Below are 14,452 nucleotides of genomic sequence, written 5' to 3'. Positions count from 1 at the left end.
GCAGTGCAGTAACAGAATGCCTAAAAGGATGTGTGAGCATTGCAGAGCCCCAGTGGCTCTGCTGAATCTGATTTCTGAGAAATACTGCTGTGCTTTTCTTAGTAATAACAGTATGTGCTCTTAAACATGTGTTCACCTCACTGAGTGAGATCTTAATTGTTTCTGGTTGTAGTATGGTCCAAGCAGTGTTGGTGGTAAGGAAAAGTAACTCAGAAATTAGTCGTTCTGTATAATTTTGATAGTGTCTTCTAATAGCTTTTATAGGTATTGAAGTATGATGTACTGGCAGTTTTAAAAGATGTTTAAGGCAGGCAGTAGGGACACCAGAAAGGCCATAAAAATGAAAACACACGAACAGAGGTCTGCACGCTTGACTGGAGTAAAAGTTCCAAGCAGTGGAGTAGCTGTAGATTCGGATGATTGAGAATATTTTTAAGCCTCAGCAGAGCTCTCTTCTTTTCTCTCCCTCTCTCCTGTGCCTACCTACAGTGTGTTTACTTCAGCAGGAGATGTGTCACCACTGGACTCTGATCATAAGTAGGACAGCCCAAGGCAGAAAATAGGATATAACTTAGCACAGATCCACAGTCCTGCTGCTCCACCACCTCCTTGCAGACCAGGATCAGATTGGAGCAGCAGCAGCAGCAGCCTGGCTCTTCTGCAGAGGAATTCAAGGAAATTGAAATGTTTAGAGAATACTTGGTTGATTTTATGCTGGAGGGGCTGAGCAGTGTGCTGAGAACCCAGGTCTGCTGTTGACCTGTTTTAGAGCACAGGTTTGAGCCTGGCTTTGTTTGTGCAAGGGAGAGCTGTTCCCCAGGGATGCCAAGTTAATCATCAGCACATGTTTGATTGACTCTGCTGTGTCTCCTTTGGGTGAACCCTCAGTGCAGGGAAGAGCCTGAAGCATTTTCAGAGTTAGCTGATTGTTTCACAAGTTGTGCTGCTCTCTTCATTTCATTCCTCTGCCTTACCAGAGGGCTCCTGGAGCTGAGCTTGCTTCAATGCATCAGCTTTTTTCCAAAGCCAGTAATGATCCCTTCAGTCCTACCTGCAGAGGAAGTTTTGTGGATGTGCAGCAGCCTTCAGATGTTACAAGCACCTGATGTTTGTAAAGCAGATCAGATGCTACAAACCCAGATTTCCCACCCCTGTGGATACTGAATAGGACTCCAACATAACAGTTGCATTTTATTTTCATGTGTATGTCTGTTGCTTTCATCAAGTCACCTGTGGTTTTCCTTACATTATAAGCTGGTGAAGTAAAAAAGAAAGAAGAGCAGCAATGAAGTCAAGGCAGATGTAATGCCTTGGAAATTTTTCAGTGTTGTTTTTTTAATATCAGCAGACATGGTGTAATTTAATTTTCAGAAGAGTCTCAGCTGCAAAGTAGCTGATTAGACATCTTGAAGAAGCAGCCAATCTCTCAAAACACTCTGTTCATGAGATTATTACAGGTATTCTTCTAAAGAGAGAAACCCCTAGACTGCCAGAAATAAATCACTTTGAAGGATACAAACCCCTTTGGGTAGCCTTCCAGAAGCAGAACCCAGTCATTTAGATCTCACATCACAGACCTGCCTTCTTTGCACTTCACAAAGAAGAGTCGAAGATAATTGCTTTAATGGAGCAGAAAGAAATTTATCTTTTGTTTCTATTGTTTTTAAAATGAACTTCAAGAAGTGCCATGAAAGAGAGGGGTTTGTGGCATTGGACATAAAGCTCAGACCTGCACTATCTGTGCCATTAGAATATGTCACACTAGGTGGGACCACAGCATTTTCTGAGCTTCATGGTACTGTAGAACATATTCTGTGAAGGTGACTGAACTTTGTATAGAAAACAGAACTTGAATTTTTTTTATTTTTTTATTCAAGCATTTGAGCTCTTGCTAAAAAGTCAGAAGTTGTATCACAGCACACTAAGCTCATGATGCTTCATTTGTGTTTTTGAGTGCCCAGTGCAGGTCAGGGCTGTGTCAGCTTACATGACCTGGGCACAGTCCACTTGTGATAAAGTTTGTTTCCTGGAAGAAGAGGATGCAAACAACATTTTGCTACATCTCCACTGAACCTACTGCCTGCTTCCAAAAAATCACCATCTTCAGACACACATCTAGCACATACTGGGGCATTTTAAAGCGTTTGTTTTAATCTGTTTGTTACCAATTCTGTTCACAGTTTGCTTTCATTCTGCTGTGAAAAGCTTACACTGTCAAAGCAGAAGTTTTACTAAGAAAGGGATTTAGTAACATGAACATTATGTTCAGCTGTTTGAAGGACAAAATCAAGATGAAAAGAGACTCAGTGATTAAACAACAAAAAGTATGTTTAAATCATATTAAGGGCTATTTTCAATCTATCACCTAAGGATTTAGCTACATGCCTTACATTTTTGTGCCAGGAAGCTTCTGGGGAAAATCCTATTCTTGCAGTGGGGATCTAGACCAGAAAAAGGAGGAAGAACTTTTGACACAGAAACAATAATGGTTGGCTTTCAAGTTTAGCATGAAGTCTAGATTTTCTGCTGGTTGTAGGTGAAGGCCAGGCTGGTGTTCCAAGCAGGATCTTAGGGATGGGGTTCAGTAGATGCTCCCCAGCTGTATTTTTCTTCACAGGCAAAGGTAGATGCTGTCCACTGCTTCCAGTTTGCTCTTCAGGAGGTGCAGGTGTCTGCACAAAGTTCTGTGAGCTCTGCTGAGGCTCATGGTAGTGCCACTTGCCTGATCCCTGCAGCATCTCTCAGTTCTGAAGGGCTTTTACTCAATCTCCTTCTAACTCTCTGTTTTAGGGGGGCAACTCTGAACTTTTCCAGCACCAGACACTCTCCAAAGGAGTTTCTATTCCCAAGGCAGGAGGAAATGCACACCTGGGGACAGGTCCTGGGCTTTTTGACTGCTCACAGTGTGTTCTGGAGACCTCTGTGGTTTGGAAACCCTCTGTTGAGAGTCACACAGTGAGGTGCTCCCCTTTGACAGAGGAGCAGGTGGTTTGGGAGCATCCAGAACTGGGTCAGGAAGGCTCATGTAAACATGTCTGTGTCAGCTGGCCCAAAGTGACAGAGTAGAGGTCACCAGCAGCTCTCCTGGTGGCTGAGGGCACGTGCCTGACACCTGCACCAATGAGCTGCACCCTGTGTGGGGTCCTCAGCAGTGCTCTGGGGCACACAAATTACAGAAACTACAGAGGTGGGATGCCTTTGTGGCTTTTCATTAGAGGTTTGCCATTCTTAATGAAGAACTTTTCAGGTGCCCTAAAATTATTGCTTTGTCTCTCAGTAACTGGGCAATGAATTCTTGCTGCTCCAACCCAGAAAAAACTGAGGTGCAGCTCTGAGCTGTCCCCACCAGTGGAAAATGCAGTGCAGGAAAGTGTCACTGCTGTTATTGCTGTTACCACATTTAGCTGCTGGTTGGATTTGAAGAAAGGAATTTATTTATTTATTATCCACCCAGAACTTCCCCTTGGAGCAGCACCCAGGGGTGCAGGCAGGTGAGTGCTGCTTGTGGGCCAGAAGCAGGAGAGCTTTTCCTGGCTCCTTGCCTTACAGAAAACAAGCTTTTGCCCTCTGACAGTCCAGCTGAGCACAGAGCAGAGTTTGCTTCCTGTAATGTCACTGAGAGGTGGGGTTGAGCAGGAAAATGGTGACTTCTCCATAGACTGCTCCTTGCTAAATGACATTATGCTTTAAGATTTTATTTTTACCATTATTTTGTCAAGCGTGCCGGAAATTCACCATTTCCATTATTTCCACAAGCTTCACTTGGCACTTACTGTGTGAAGTCTGTGAATCCATAGGATCAGATTAAAGCTGTTCCTTTTGACCATCTGAACGACAAACACGCCAACTGTGAGGCATTATTTTGAAATTGCCTGTAAAAATTTAAAAGGATTTCCAAATATTTTTAATAATTCCCTAAAACAGTCTAAGGACATCTGTTTAAGTACTGAATTTCCCAGAAGACAGCAGTAGCTGGGATTGCTTCAGCTGCAAATTAAGGTTGTCAGTCAAAGGGCTTTTTCTGTTTCAGTTTCTGATCTGGGAGTTTTTAGCATCTCTTCTAAAGTGAGCCAAAGAAAGACAGCTAGTGAGCTGTTCTGGCTTGTTTTGCCATGTGTTTAACCTAGCAAACAGTCAGTTGATACCTTTTGTGAAGTTTTCTATATTTTACTGGATACCTCTGCTTGGTGAGGAACCAAGCTATGCAGTTTTGACATATTTTTGCACTTTTCATATTCTTTTTTTCTGCAGCATGTGTCCAATGTTTTAATATATTGAGTAGCTGTGGCAAATGCTGTTGTGTGTCTGCAAACATTGGAATTATTTTAAGGCACTGTCTCTGTTAATGAGCTGGAGTAAGAGGCAGAATGATGTATTTACTCTCCAGGATTTCCTGCAGAGATCAATTGTAGGTTCATGGTGAGCTGAAAGGACATGACCAGCCCAAAGAGTCTTTAAAAGATGTCCTTGTTTATTGCATGCTGATATTCCAACTCCAGCTCCATCAAGGGCCACGACAGTTTATGAAAATATTGCTTCTCTCCATAACTGTTTTATTGTGGTGCTGATGCCATACTGATCTAGATTTCCACCTGCTCATATGCATCAGAATACTTCATTTTGTGTCATGGTAACATGAAAGTGTAAGAGAAGGGGAAGGCTTTGTCTTTTCAGTTGTAAATCCTAACTGGATTTTAAAGCTTTCATTATTTTGTTCTGTGTGATTGAAAGAAGCTGGCATCATCATCAAGCTTGCAACAGAGGAAATATCTTTTTTTTAATGTTCAGAGTTTAAAAGATGTCAATGTTATTTCCTTTGTAAACAGAAGATGATGGATAGAAAATCTGCCGAATTTTCAGCAAAAGGGAGTAATTTCTTCAGTTCTTTTTCATTCCTTAATGGAAGAAGAATTATGGAAATGAGAGCAGGCATTGCATTAAGTGCTTCCAATGTTCTTTCCCTGCAGACCAATAAAAACATAACTCCTCCATTAGGGAAATTTAGTTTTTTGAAGGCTGTGTGAATTTGAGTTCTGAATGAGTGAATGAGATGACTATGCTGGAGTAAACATTTCCATGTCTGATTATGTATTTTAAGCCTTTTCTAGATGGATACCAGCTCTTTCCTTGTCTTTAGGTCTTCTTCAGAGCAACTCTTCCTGTGACTTTTCACATTGGCTTATCTTGTAGTTCCTCTGTCGTGCAATCTCATATTACAAAGAGCAGCAACAGAGTTTTCAAAGTCATGGGAATTGAACTATTTTTCTTGCCTGACTGTGAACTAGAGTTCGTGGCTTTTTCAAAACACTCCAGCTGCTTCAAAACTCCATAAGCAAAATTCAAACAGTAAAAGTTTAAAAAAAAAGAAAAACAAAAAGACTTTTCTGTGCTTCCTATGGCGTGTTTATAGTAGTTATAGTCTCACCCATAGCTATACATTATGCAGATTGTAGCTGTCTACCTTTAAAAATACTCTTTATGTGTAAGTGGGAAATGGATATGCAGCAGTAACCTGCTGTTCCTGGGTGTGTTCAAATCAGGTCCCTGAGCAGGGGGGATCCAAATGAAGCCATCTTTTCTTTCTCAGCTGTTAACCATAAAATAGTAATAAATAATCAGCATTCATTTCTAGAAGTTCTAGAAGATAGAACAAGTCATTAGAACTGATCCTTACTTTTAAATTATTAATCATAATTCAGTTTTGTATACAATAATACTTAAGGTGTGCGACACATTGCAGAAGTGTAGAAGGATGATTTGTCCTCATTTAGTGTAGGAGGGGACAGAGGCACCAAGAGCTTCTGAAACTTGTCCAAGATCTGGAAATGATTAAGTGAAATTCATTTTTTTGTTATTATTTTTATTTAGTTGTAAATAATCTGGATGTAGCCAAAATGTTCTAGTTATAATTGATCAAATAAACCCCATTTTACTCTTTATTGTTGAAGGGTTGCCCGTGGGAACATGCTGCAAAAACAGTGAAGGCAACAAATGTAATTACTGTGAATATTTGGTCATTTGAGGCTGGTTTTATTTTAGTTTTTTGAGGTTTATTTTCTGCAAACACTGCTGGGAATTGTTTGTTCACCACTAGAGTGTTCCGTGAAGGCCCAGTCCACCACAGAACACCCTATTATATTCCTATAATAGTGTTCCTATTATATTTGATATGCAGACAACTTAATCCTTCTGCCACGATCCAGAAAAAATGGCATCTGTGAAAATATTGAGTTCATTACAAATTCAGGAGGCAAGGAGAACATGCCTGACCCACACAGTTCTCTGTCCCCACCCTGATAATTCATTCCTAATGGAAAAATTTTGAAATGCTGGAAAAAAAGACATTGGACATAAAAATTTTCAACTTCTTGCTGGTTTTAAGTTGAAAATTTTTCAATTTCTTGCTGATTTTGTCTCTTCTGCCCATCCTGTGTCTCAGTTAATTGATGAATCTGATCAGCTGCATGCTTTAGGCGTTACGAAGAGATGCTGGTGGCGAATTTCCCTCTCTCACATTGGATTTTTGGCTGATTTGATTTGGGGTCAGCCCGTGCTGGTGCCGTGGGTGGCTGGTAGCCCCTGAGGAGCCAGCTGTGCCCAGCTGTGCAGGCTGGGGCAGCCTGTGGAGAACACGAGCTCCCCGGTGCCTGGGCTGTGTTTGCACACAGGAGCAGCCAGATGGTTGGAGCTGTGGGCTTGCTTTGGCTTCACTCTGAGCTGAAGTACCTGAGGTGGATGTTGCCAGGTCGCCGTGTGGCTCCTGTGTGCTGCCAGCTGCTCTGGCTCCTCTCTCTGAGGTGTGTTTAAAGCATTGCAATGAGAATTTGGTGGAACTCTCTGTGGCCGAGTGGAAGTGGGGAGGAGTTTGTGTCTTGTGTTCTGCAGGCCTGGTAGGATGGGTCTGGTCACAGGCTGGAATCCCACAGTGTGGTGGGGAGATGTGCCAGGTGCTTCACAAGTGCTTTGAGATCTAAGGCACTCTCCACATGTAAATCACATTTTCTGCTCCCCAGCCCTTGGGCATGGCTCACTCATGTGGTGGGCACACACTGTCACCCACTGGAGTCATCAGGTGCTGCAATTTTGCAGATTTGCCTCTGGAATGCACTGCTGCAGTCAACCACCCTCCTGAAACACCTTTGGGAAGCTTAGGTCAGGTCCCATATCACCTTTTAAAATTACAGGTTGGTTGGTAGAGTCAGTCATCCCTAAAGCAAGGCACTGCCTGGGCCAGGCAGAGCTGTGGTGACCACTCTGGGCTTATCCTGGAGCAGTCACAGCAGGGTGGGTGCACCCCAGGCTCGGGGTCAGTGCAGCCATGCCCATCTCACACCCTTGCTCTCGTGGTCTTGTTCCAGGGCAACCCCCTGTACTTCCAGTCCGCCAGGAACGTGACCGTGAACATCCTCAACGAGAAGACAAAAGTCCTCACGCGCCTTGTAACAGGTAAGGAGGGGCAAAGGCTGCTTGGAGGGGTGAAAGGGGGTGTTTTGGGATGCTGGGCTGGCTTCAGCACACAGAGGGGAGCCTGGGTGTCTTGTGGGGGAGAAATGAAACTTCACTGCACTCTGTAGAAACAAAGGCAGAGACAGGAAAGCTGTGCTGGGGAGGCACCTGGCTGGGGCTGTCTGATAACAAAACAAACTATCATTTTCATCTGAAAGCCAGTCCAGAGTTAGAAATGTTGGTTGTATGACATCAGGTCAAGAACATACGCCAGGCTGACCTTTCTGTTGTAACAAGAACAGGTTTTTCTGAAGACATTTATAACTTGCCTGAAATCTTGGGAACTCTGGAGCCCAACTATGGCAACAGTTTGCAATTTAAAGTCCTCCTGCTGATGAAGAACTCCCTTGGCACCCAAACAAGAATGTGTTGGGTGGAGAAATGGGTGTTTTGTAAATCCCCAGTGTACAGCAGCCTTTCAATGAATGAATGAATAATTTGGGTTGAAAGAGTCTAATGCATTATATAAGGAATATGGCACTTTATGTATGGTATAAAATATATACCTGACATGGGACAGAGATATATTTACTGAGATTTATGCACGGACTGTGAGAAGTATTGGTGTGTGGCAAGGGCAGTAATCCATAAACATGTTTCTAAGCTGAGACTGGGTTGCTTGGTTTGCTTATATAACATCTTGGCCTTTAGTCACAGTATTAAATAATTAAATATGCAGCTTCAGTGAGCAATTATTTAGGAAGCATGTGTGAAACTTGCCTGGAGGAAGGAAATAAATTCGACCCCAGGCTCCCTGATTCTCACATTCAGAATGAAGATCTTCAGTTTGTTGGTTCTCCATGTATTTTCAAGAGGGTGTTTGGTTCACTTAAGCACCTCTGTGTCACGAGAGTTTGGGACTCAGTGATAACCTCCCAGTGTGATGCTCTGGTTATTGAGCTTTTATGCATTCAGCACCAGCTTTGGTTTCACAGTGGAGCAAAGATGTGGTCCCATGTTGTGCCTACTGCAAGGATGAGTGGGAAGGTGGGTAATAAGCAAGACACAAATCAGATTTTTACTGGATTTTCTCTGTGTGGCTGCATGAGTTTTTAAGTATTTCCAGGGATCTCAGCATTGTCTGGAGTGCAAACCACCTGCGTGATTCTGTGTGTCCAGGTGCCAGCACAGGTGACCTGGGTAGGTAGGGATGGAGTTTTTAAGAAAATACTGGCTTTCAAGGGTGATTTCTCTTGTTTTTTGAGAAATGAGACTGGTCTTGAAGATGGCTGGAATTAATGCAAAGTCCAATCACCTGCCTTGTGCAGGTTGATATTCCAGGAGAGCTGTGCCTTGGTTGGAGTTGGGAGGGCTAATGAGTGGTGAATTGTCCAAAGTCTGGCTCAGTCAGTAACCCAGGGCAGCCTCTTTGTAACTCTTGGCAGCCTTTGAGCCACAGACCTGCACAGAATGGCTCTTCAGGCTGGTGTTTATCAGCCCCCACAAGAAAACGAATTGCCAGAGGCTTTCCAGCCCTGTAGGGCACAGCAGCCTGCAGAAAAAGCAGCAGAATTGAAATAAGATCTTCAAAGGAAAGTTTTACTTGCCTAAAAACTTTCTGCAGTTTGAGAGAATGCCATTGTTTCTTGGCCTGCACATGATTGAAGGAGTCTAAAACAAAACATTTGCTCCTGTCCTGATGTTTGTCTTTTTTTTTTTTTTTTAATTGGGCTGTGCATGACACTGATAGAATTTTAATCCAGATATGTTTAAAAGCTAGAAAACCAGGAATCTTTTACACAGCAGCATCAGTCCAAGCAAAATGGGCCCAGGAGCTCTTGATGCCTCTTACACCTGCACCAATACTCTCAAGGCATGGCTGGATTTGTTCATTGCTGTTTCACAGATGGGTCTGTCTTTTTATAAAAATATCCCAGCTATCCCAAGTTCAATGGTGATTTTATGGCACAACATGAGCATTGCAAAAGCATAAATAGAAATAGGTGAACAGTTGTTACTTGTGTAGAAAACTGCCCTTCCCTAATAAGATCTAAAAAGCCTCTCTGTTTGGTGTCTCTGATGCAATTTGTTGAACTATTATTACTCAGCAAATGGGTTTATTGAATGTATGAAGCTACTGTGTGATTTTCTTACACTTTTCCCTAAAGTAAAGCTTCTTCCCCCTAGGTCCCCAAGCAGTGGAAGCACACAGCCAAAAATTTGAGGTGAAAACCCTCTCTGGAAAATTGCTGTTTTCTGCAGATGACAACGAAGTGGTGGTTGGAGCAGAGAGATTGAGAGTTCTAGGTAAGAGATTGTTCATTAAGCCACAGTTTTAATATGCACCTCTTCAAATCTGAGTATAGTTTTGCCTGACTTTCCTTCCTACTTGCTGAAAGCTTCTTTTGGAGATAAAACCTTCTGGTGTCTTTATGGCTTTGAATCTTCTCCAAGCTGATAAAGGCCAGGAGTTTCTGTGTGAGGGCTTTTCTTAACCTGCACAATTTGTTCTTTCCCCTCCATTAAAAACTCCCCTGGAAGTGGTTTGTCTGGCTGAGTGAAATAGCTTTAAAACCAGTTTTGGAACCTGAACAACCTTTATTTCTTGGATCTGGGGTGGAGGACAGTGAGGAGCTGCCCCAGGGATGTGCCCATGTCTGCAGTCACTGTGCAAAGGGAACCTCAGGGTTCATGGTTTTGGTGCCAGCACTGTCACCAGCTCCTCCTTCATTCTGAAACAAACACCAGGAGGATCTGCCTCCCCAGCTGTGCTGCCTGCCAGGCTTTATTCCTAATAAAGTAGGAATAAATGGTGTTTCCTAATGAAAACTGGGGATAAACTCTGGGTTTGGGATGTAGGGGTTCTTTCTTGTTTCTTTGGATTTTTTTTTTTTTGGTCATTAATTGGAGAAACAAAACAGCTGTGGCAATTGGAAATTTTGAAACTTATTTGATAGTTATATAAAATTAACTGTCTGGAACTTGAATTGTTGTGCTCCCCAGTTCAATCCACACTCTTTGGTTAGTCTGGGATTTGGTCAGGAATGTTTTCACACAAGACCAGAGTGGGTAGCTCAGTGTTGTTCACAGTCACACAACAGTGCTACTGGTCTCTGTGGAGGCACCAATATCTGTTTTACAGTGACTTGTTTTGGATGCATCTTTTCATTCCAAACCATTCCTTACTTCTCTTGTAAAAACAGATCAATAAGGAGCTTGGAATTTTATATAGATGTAGATAGTATTTTTTTTATTATTATTGTTACTATAATTTCTAGCTGTTTAATAGTCTATTATGTATAGTATAAATGGGACTTGGTATCCAACCCTTAACATTTTTTGCTGCCTGATGTCCTGTTCTGGATGGTTCCTGTTTGTGGGCAGGGTGGGTGGAGCTCTCTGCACATCACTGTTGTTACACACTGGCCTAGTTCAGTCACCAGCTATAAAAGCTAGGTGGGCTTCACAGGATAAATGTTGAACTTCAAAAAATTCAGAGTATTTTTGTTAGCTTAGAACTTTGAAGAGGCCCATTCAGAATTCTTGTGGTGTTCCAGAGCTGGGGACATTTGTAGCAGTCCATGTCCTCCAACAAAGCTCCCTTTGCACTGCACCTTTCAGAGCTTGTTCTTGCAGGGTAGCTGAAGTCAGGAAGCAACAGTTTTTAAGTGTTTTCTTGGAGGCCTTAAAACAAGAGAGATTTACATTGTTGATTTAAAAAAAATTACAGAACCTTCTCCTTACAAGCTGCAAGTACTCCTGTTCAGATTACAAACTTTAAAAAAATTGCTTTAAAGTTCCTCTGTGCTTTCAAGAAATCAGGAATTAATTTTGATAGCTATTTTGAGTTACTGCTTTGTTTTAGTCTCCAGACTAAACAGCATCAAAAATCTGCTGATCACTGTAGTGCACTTTGGTTTTTGCCTGTAACTGAGTGTTTCTCGAGGTTGGTTTGACTTCTGCAGATCTATCAGAAAAGAAAAAATAAAATCATACTACTGGTGATGTTACATAGCAAGTATTCCAATGACCTTGAGCTGAAATGCTTTCTGAGTTCATTCTTGGCTTTGTTTTTCTCCAGCTTTGCTTCCCCAATCTAATTTTATCTCCAAAAGTGTTTGCCGTGGCTGTTTGCCATGCTGGGAAGTGTTACACCATATGTTCGTGTTTCTTGCAGTGTTTTTGTCTGCTCTGAAGGCCAGTCCGAGCTGCAGCACACAGACAAATTCCTTTGATCATTCCTCTGGTGTTTGGGCTCTCAGGTGCTGCTGGAATGTGTCTGCTGACACCCATCTAGGCCATGTAAATAATTTCAACTTGTTCTTGTTATTACTGAACAAATACTTCTTGTAGAGGCAAGTGTGTGTCAACAACCTGGCATGAAAGTCATCCCACAGAGGTCAGAGCAGCAGTTCTTGTGGCCAGCTTTGAATATTGCCAGAGACAATAACTCTTTTCTTTGTACAGACTCCAAAGTTTTTTTTCTGAAAGTTTGTGCTACAAAGTGATGCTGAATCCTTGTCCTGAGAAAAGAGGTGCTCTCCTGTTTTGAAATGAACCCTGCTCTGGGTATCTAGAGGGTTTTTCAACATTAGCAAGGGATAAAAAAGGGGAAGAATACACAGAATTATAGATTAAAAACAAATGCAAGTAGGACATATGATGCATTTGATGGTGCTTCAAAAAACCACGCAGCACGGGCAGTGCAGATTTCCATATGAAAGTGCTTTTTATTTGATTTGTATTTTGGGGAGTTATTTCTGATTTATGAGCATTAAGGGGCACAGAGAGACAGAGCTGGCCACCTCTTCTTTTCATGTATGACGTAATTTCAATGAATTTATTTGATATAGTGAATCCAGTCAAAGCTGTCATCACAGGAGAGGCTGGAGGATGGCAGGGGAAGGGCAGATCTGAGCCCTGGTAACACTGACACAACCTTGTGCAGACACCAAAAATCCCCTCTGCCTTGCTCAGCTTGGGACATCACCTCTGCCTGGGTCCAGATAACCCTGAGGGAGCTTTTGTTTGCCTGCAAGAACCCTATAAAAGAACTGAGCCCTACAACAACTCCACTCTGCCCTTTTTACTTCTGAGCTCTTCAGCCAGTGCTCGTGTGCTGGTGGGATGGGATGGGATGGGATGGGATGGGATGGGATGGGATGGGATGGGATGGGAGCACATTCTCACTCTTAGCATCCCTTTCCTACCCAAATAGAACTGGGGCACCCCATGGTATTTTGAAAGGTCCCATAGCAAACCTCAGAGCTGCTCTCCTTCCCCAGAACCTCAGCTCTGCCTTGTAAGGTTTGGATTTCTGAAAGCAAAATCTGCCCCTTCTCTGCCCCTGTGGGGTGTGTGGGGTGATGTGCAGCCCTTCCCTGGCAGCCCCTGCCGTGGTCAGCAGAGATTTGGGCAAAGCCCAGGGACACAGAGCTCACACCTGGCTGGAGCCCCCAGGGCTCCTAACTCAGACCCTTGCAGGGGAGATAAATGAGCTGCTCCTAATTGAATTTGTATTTGCTGCCTCGTCCTGACTCCCTCCCTCCCTCCAGAAATGAAACGTGTCCAGACCATCTGAAAAACAGGGAGTAAGAAACACTATTTAGTTAAAAGAGTATTAAAAATAACTTTGATATATATTAATTACAATTTCATTTAATAGCTTATTGAACGTTATAGCATTTATAAATAAAAGACAATCATAAAGCATTATTCTGACTGTTAATTAGCTCTATTTATTCTCCAGATTAGTTTTTAAATATGCCCTCTAGATGCCACTTGATACTAATTAACAGAGTTACATTATTATCTCTATAGAAAGGCATTTTTAATTAAATCTAAAGCAATTTAAATTAGCATGAGTTTTTACAGAAATTAAACTCTGGTCAGATGCTTAATTTAGCCTTATAAGACAACATCTGATGACATGCCAGTGTCAGTTCTCCCAGGGGCCTTGACATCTTTCTTATTTGAGATTATTTTTTGAAGTTTGTTTTCAGGGAAACTTGCCACTATACTCTGATGTTTAATATTTATGATGGATTTAACCAGTTTTTTTTTTTTTGAAGACTAAATGTTGATGGGAATCCACATGCATTGCAGTGAGCTGAGATAATACCACAAAAGCCACACTTCTGCAGCTTACAGCAGTCTGGCAGTCCCTGGGTTTGTGTGGGAGGTGGGACTGCATGGGCTGGATGTTGTCCCCTTACAAATCTACCAAGCTTTTTAACCACTGTTAAAATTACTGTTTTCCTTTCCAGCAAGGATAGGATTAATCACAACCCCACAGGGTCCCTTCTCTACAACAGAACAATGCAGGGATTGCTCCCACGCCCCAGAAAATGTCTCTCAGACATTTGGATTAGCATGGCAGAAGCTTTTCTACTAATGGAGCCTAATGATAAAGATTTGGCTAAAGCCTTCTCCTGTGGCAAACCCTGACTAAAATAGCTGTATTTAGAGTGGGGTAGGATGCCTTTCATCTCCCAGAATAAAGACTGCAGGAGCAGTGTGAGCCAGCCCAGCACCATGGCTGATTTAAAAGCACCTTTGATCTCACCCATCTTTCCTTGCTCTCCTGTCAAATAATTAGCCAGTAGCTCCATTTCTACCTTGTGGCTTTTTTTCCACTGTAGCCAGCACCCTTTGGGCACTGGACCATGTGGAGCATGTCAGTGCTGATCACAGATTAGACTTTTAGGACTGTTAGTTTGGGAGCATTTTTTTTTGTTCAAGTTTTCTCTCCAGCTGCCTGGGAATGCACCTGGAAAGAGGAATCAGCTGTTGAAAGGTTATTGCAAGTTTATTAATAAGTTTGGAGTAATTAAATCCAAGGCACATTTCCAGCATTTTATTTATGAGCTGTTTATTAAGGAATTTAGAGGATTTAGTGGAGGAACACCAACAATTAAAGCAGTGTGGTCCAGGAGTGTGTGGCTATTTACAAGAGCATGCAGTGATGGAGGAAGAGGAATGGCTTTAAACTGACAGAAGTTAGATT

General features: G+C 42.4%; 1 protein-coding gene across 8 annotated transcripts in view; it reads left to right on the top strand.

Moving 5' to 3' along the window:
- SGCD (sarcoglycan delta) overlaps window positions 1-14,452 on the top strand; it is a 307,095-nt gene that overhangs the window by 244,259 nt on the left and 48,384 nt on the right. For all 8 annotated transcript variants that reach the window (XM_077186367.1, XM_077186366.1, XM_054642995.2 and 5 more), the window contains 2 exons: window positions 7,359-7,446; window positions 9,634-9,753. In XM_077186367.1, the coding sequence (XP_077042482.1) occupies window positions 7,359-7,446; window positions 9,634-9,753 (208 nt within the window). The remainder of the gene's footprint in view (window positions 1-7,358; window positions 7,447-9,633; window positions 9,754-14,452) is intronic.

This window comes from Agelaius phoeniceus, chromosome 15 (assembly GCF_051311805.1).
Source record: "Agelaius phoeniceus isolate bAgePho1 chromosome 15, bAgePho1.hap1, whole genome shotgun sequence".
Classification (NCBI taxonomy): Eukaryota; Metazoa; Chordata; class Aves; order Passeriformes; family Icteridae; genus Agelaius; species Agelaius phoeniceus.
The sequence above is the reverse complement of the archived record's forward strand: the minus strand, read 5'-3'. Positions and strand labels throughout refer to the sequence as shown.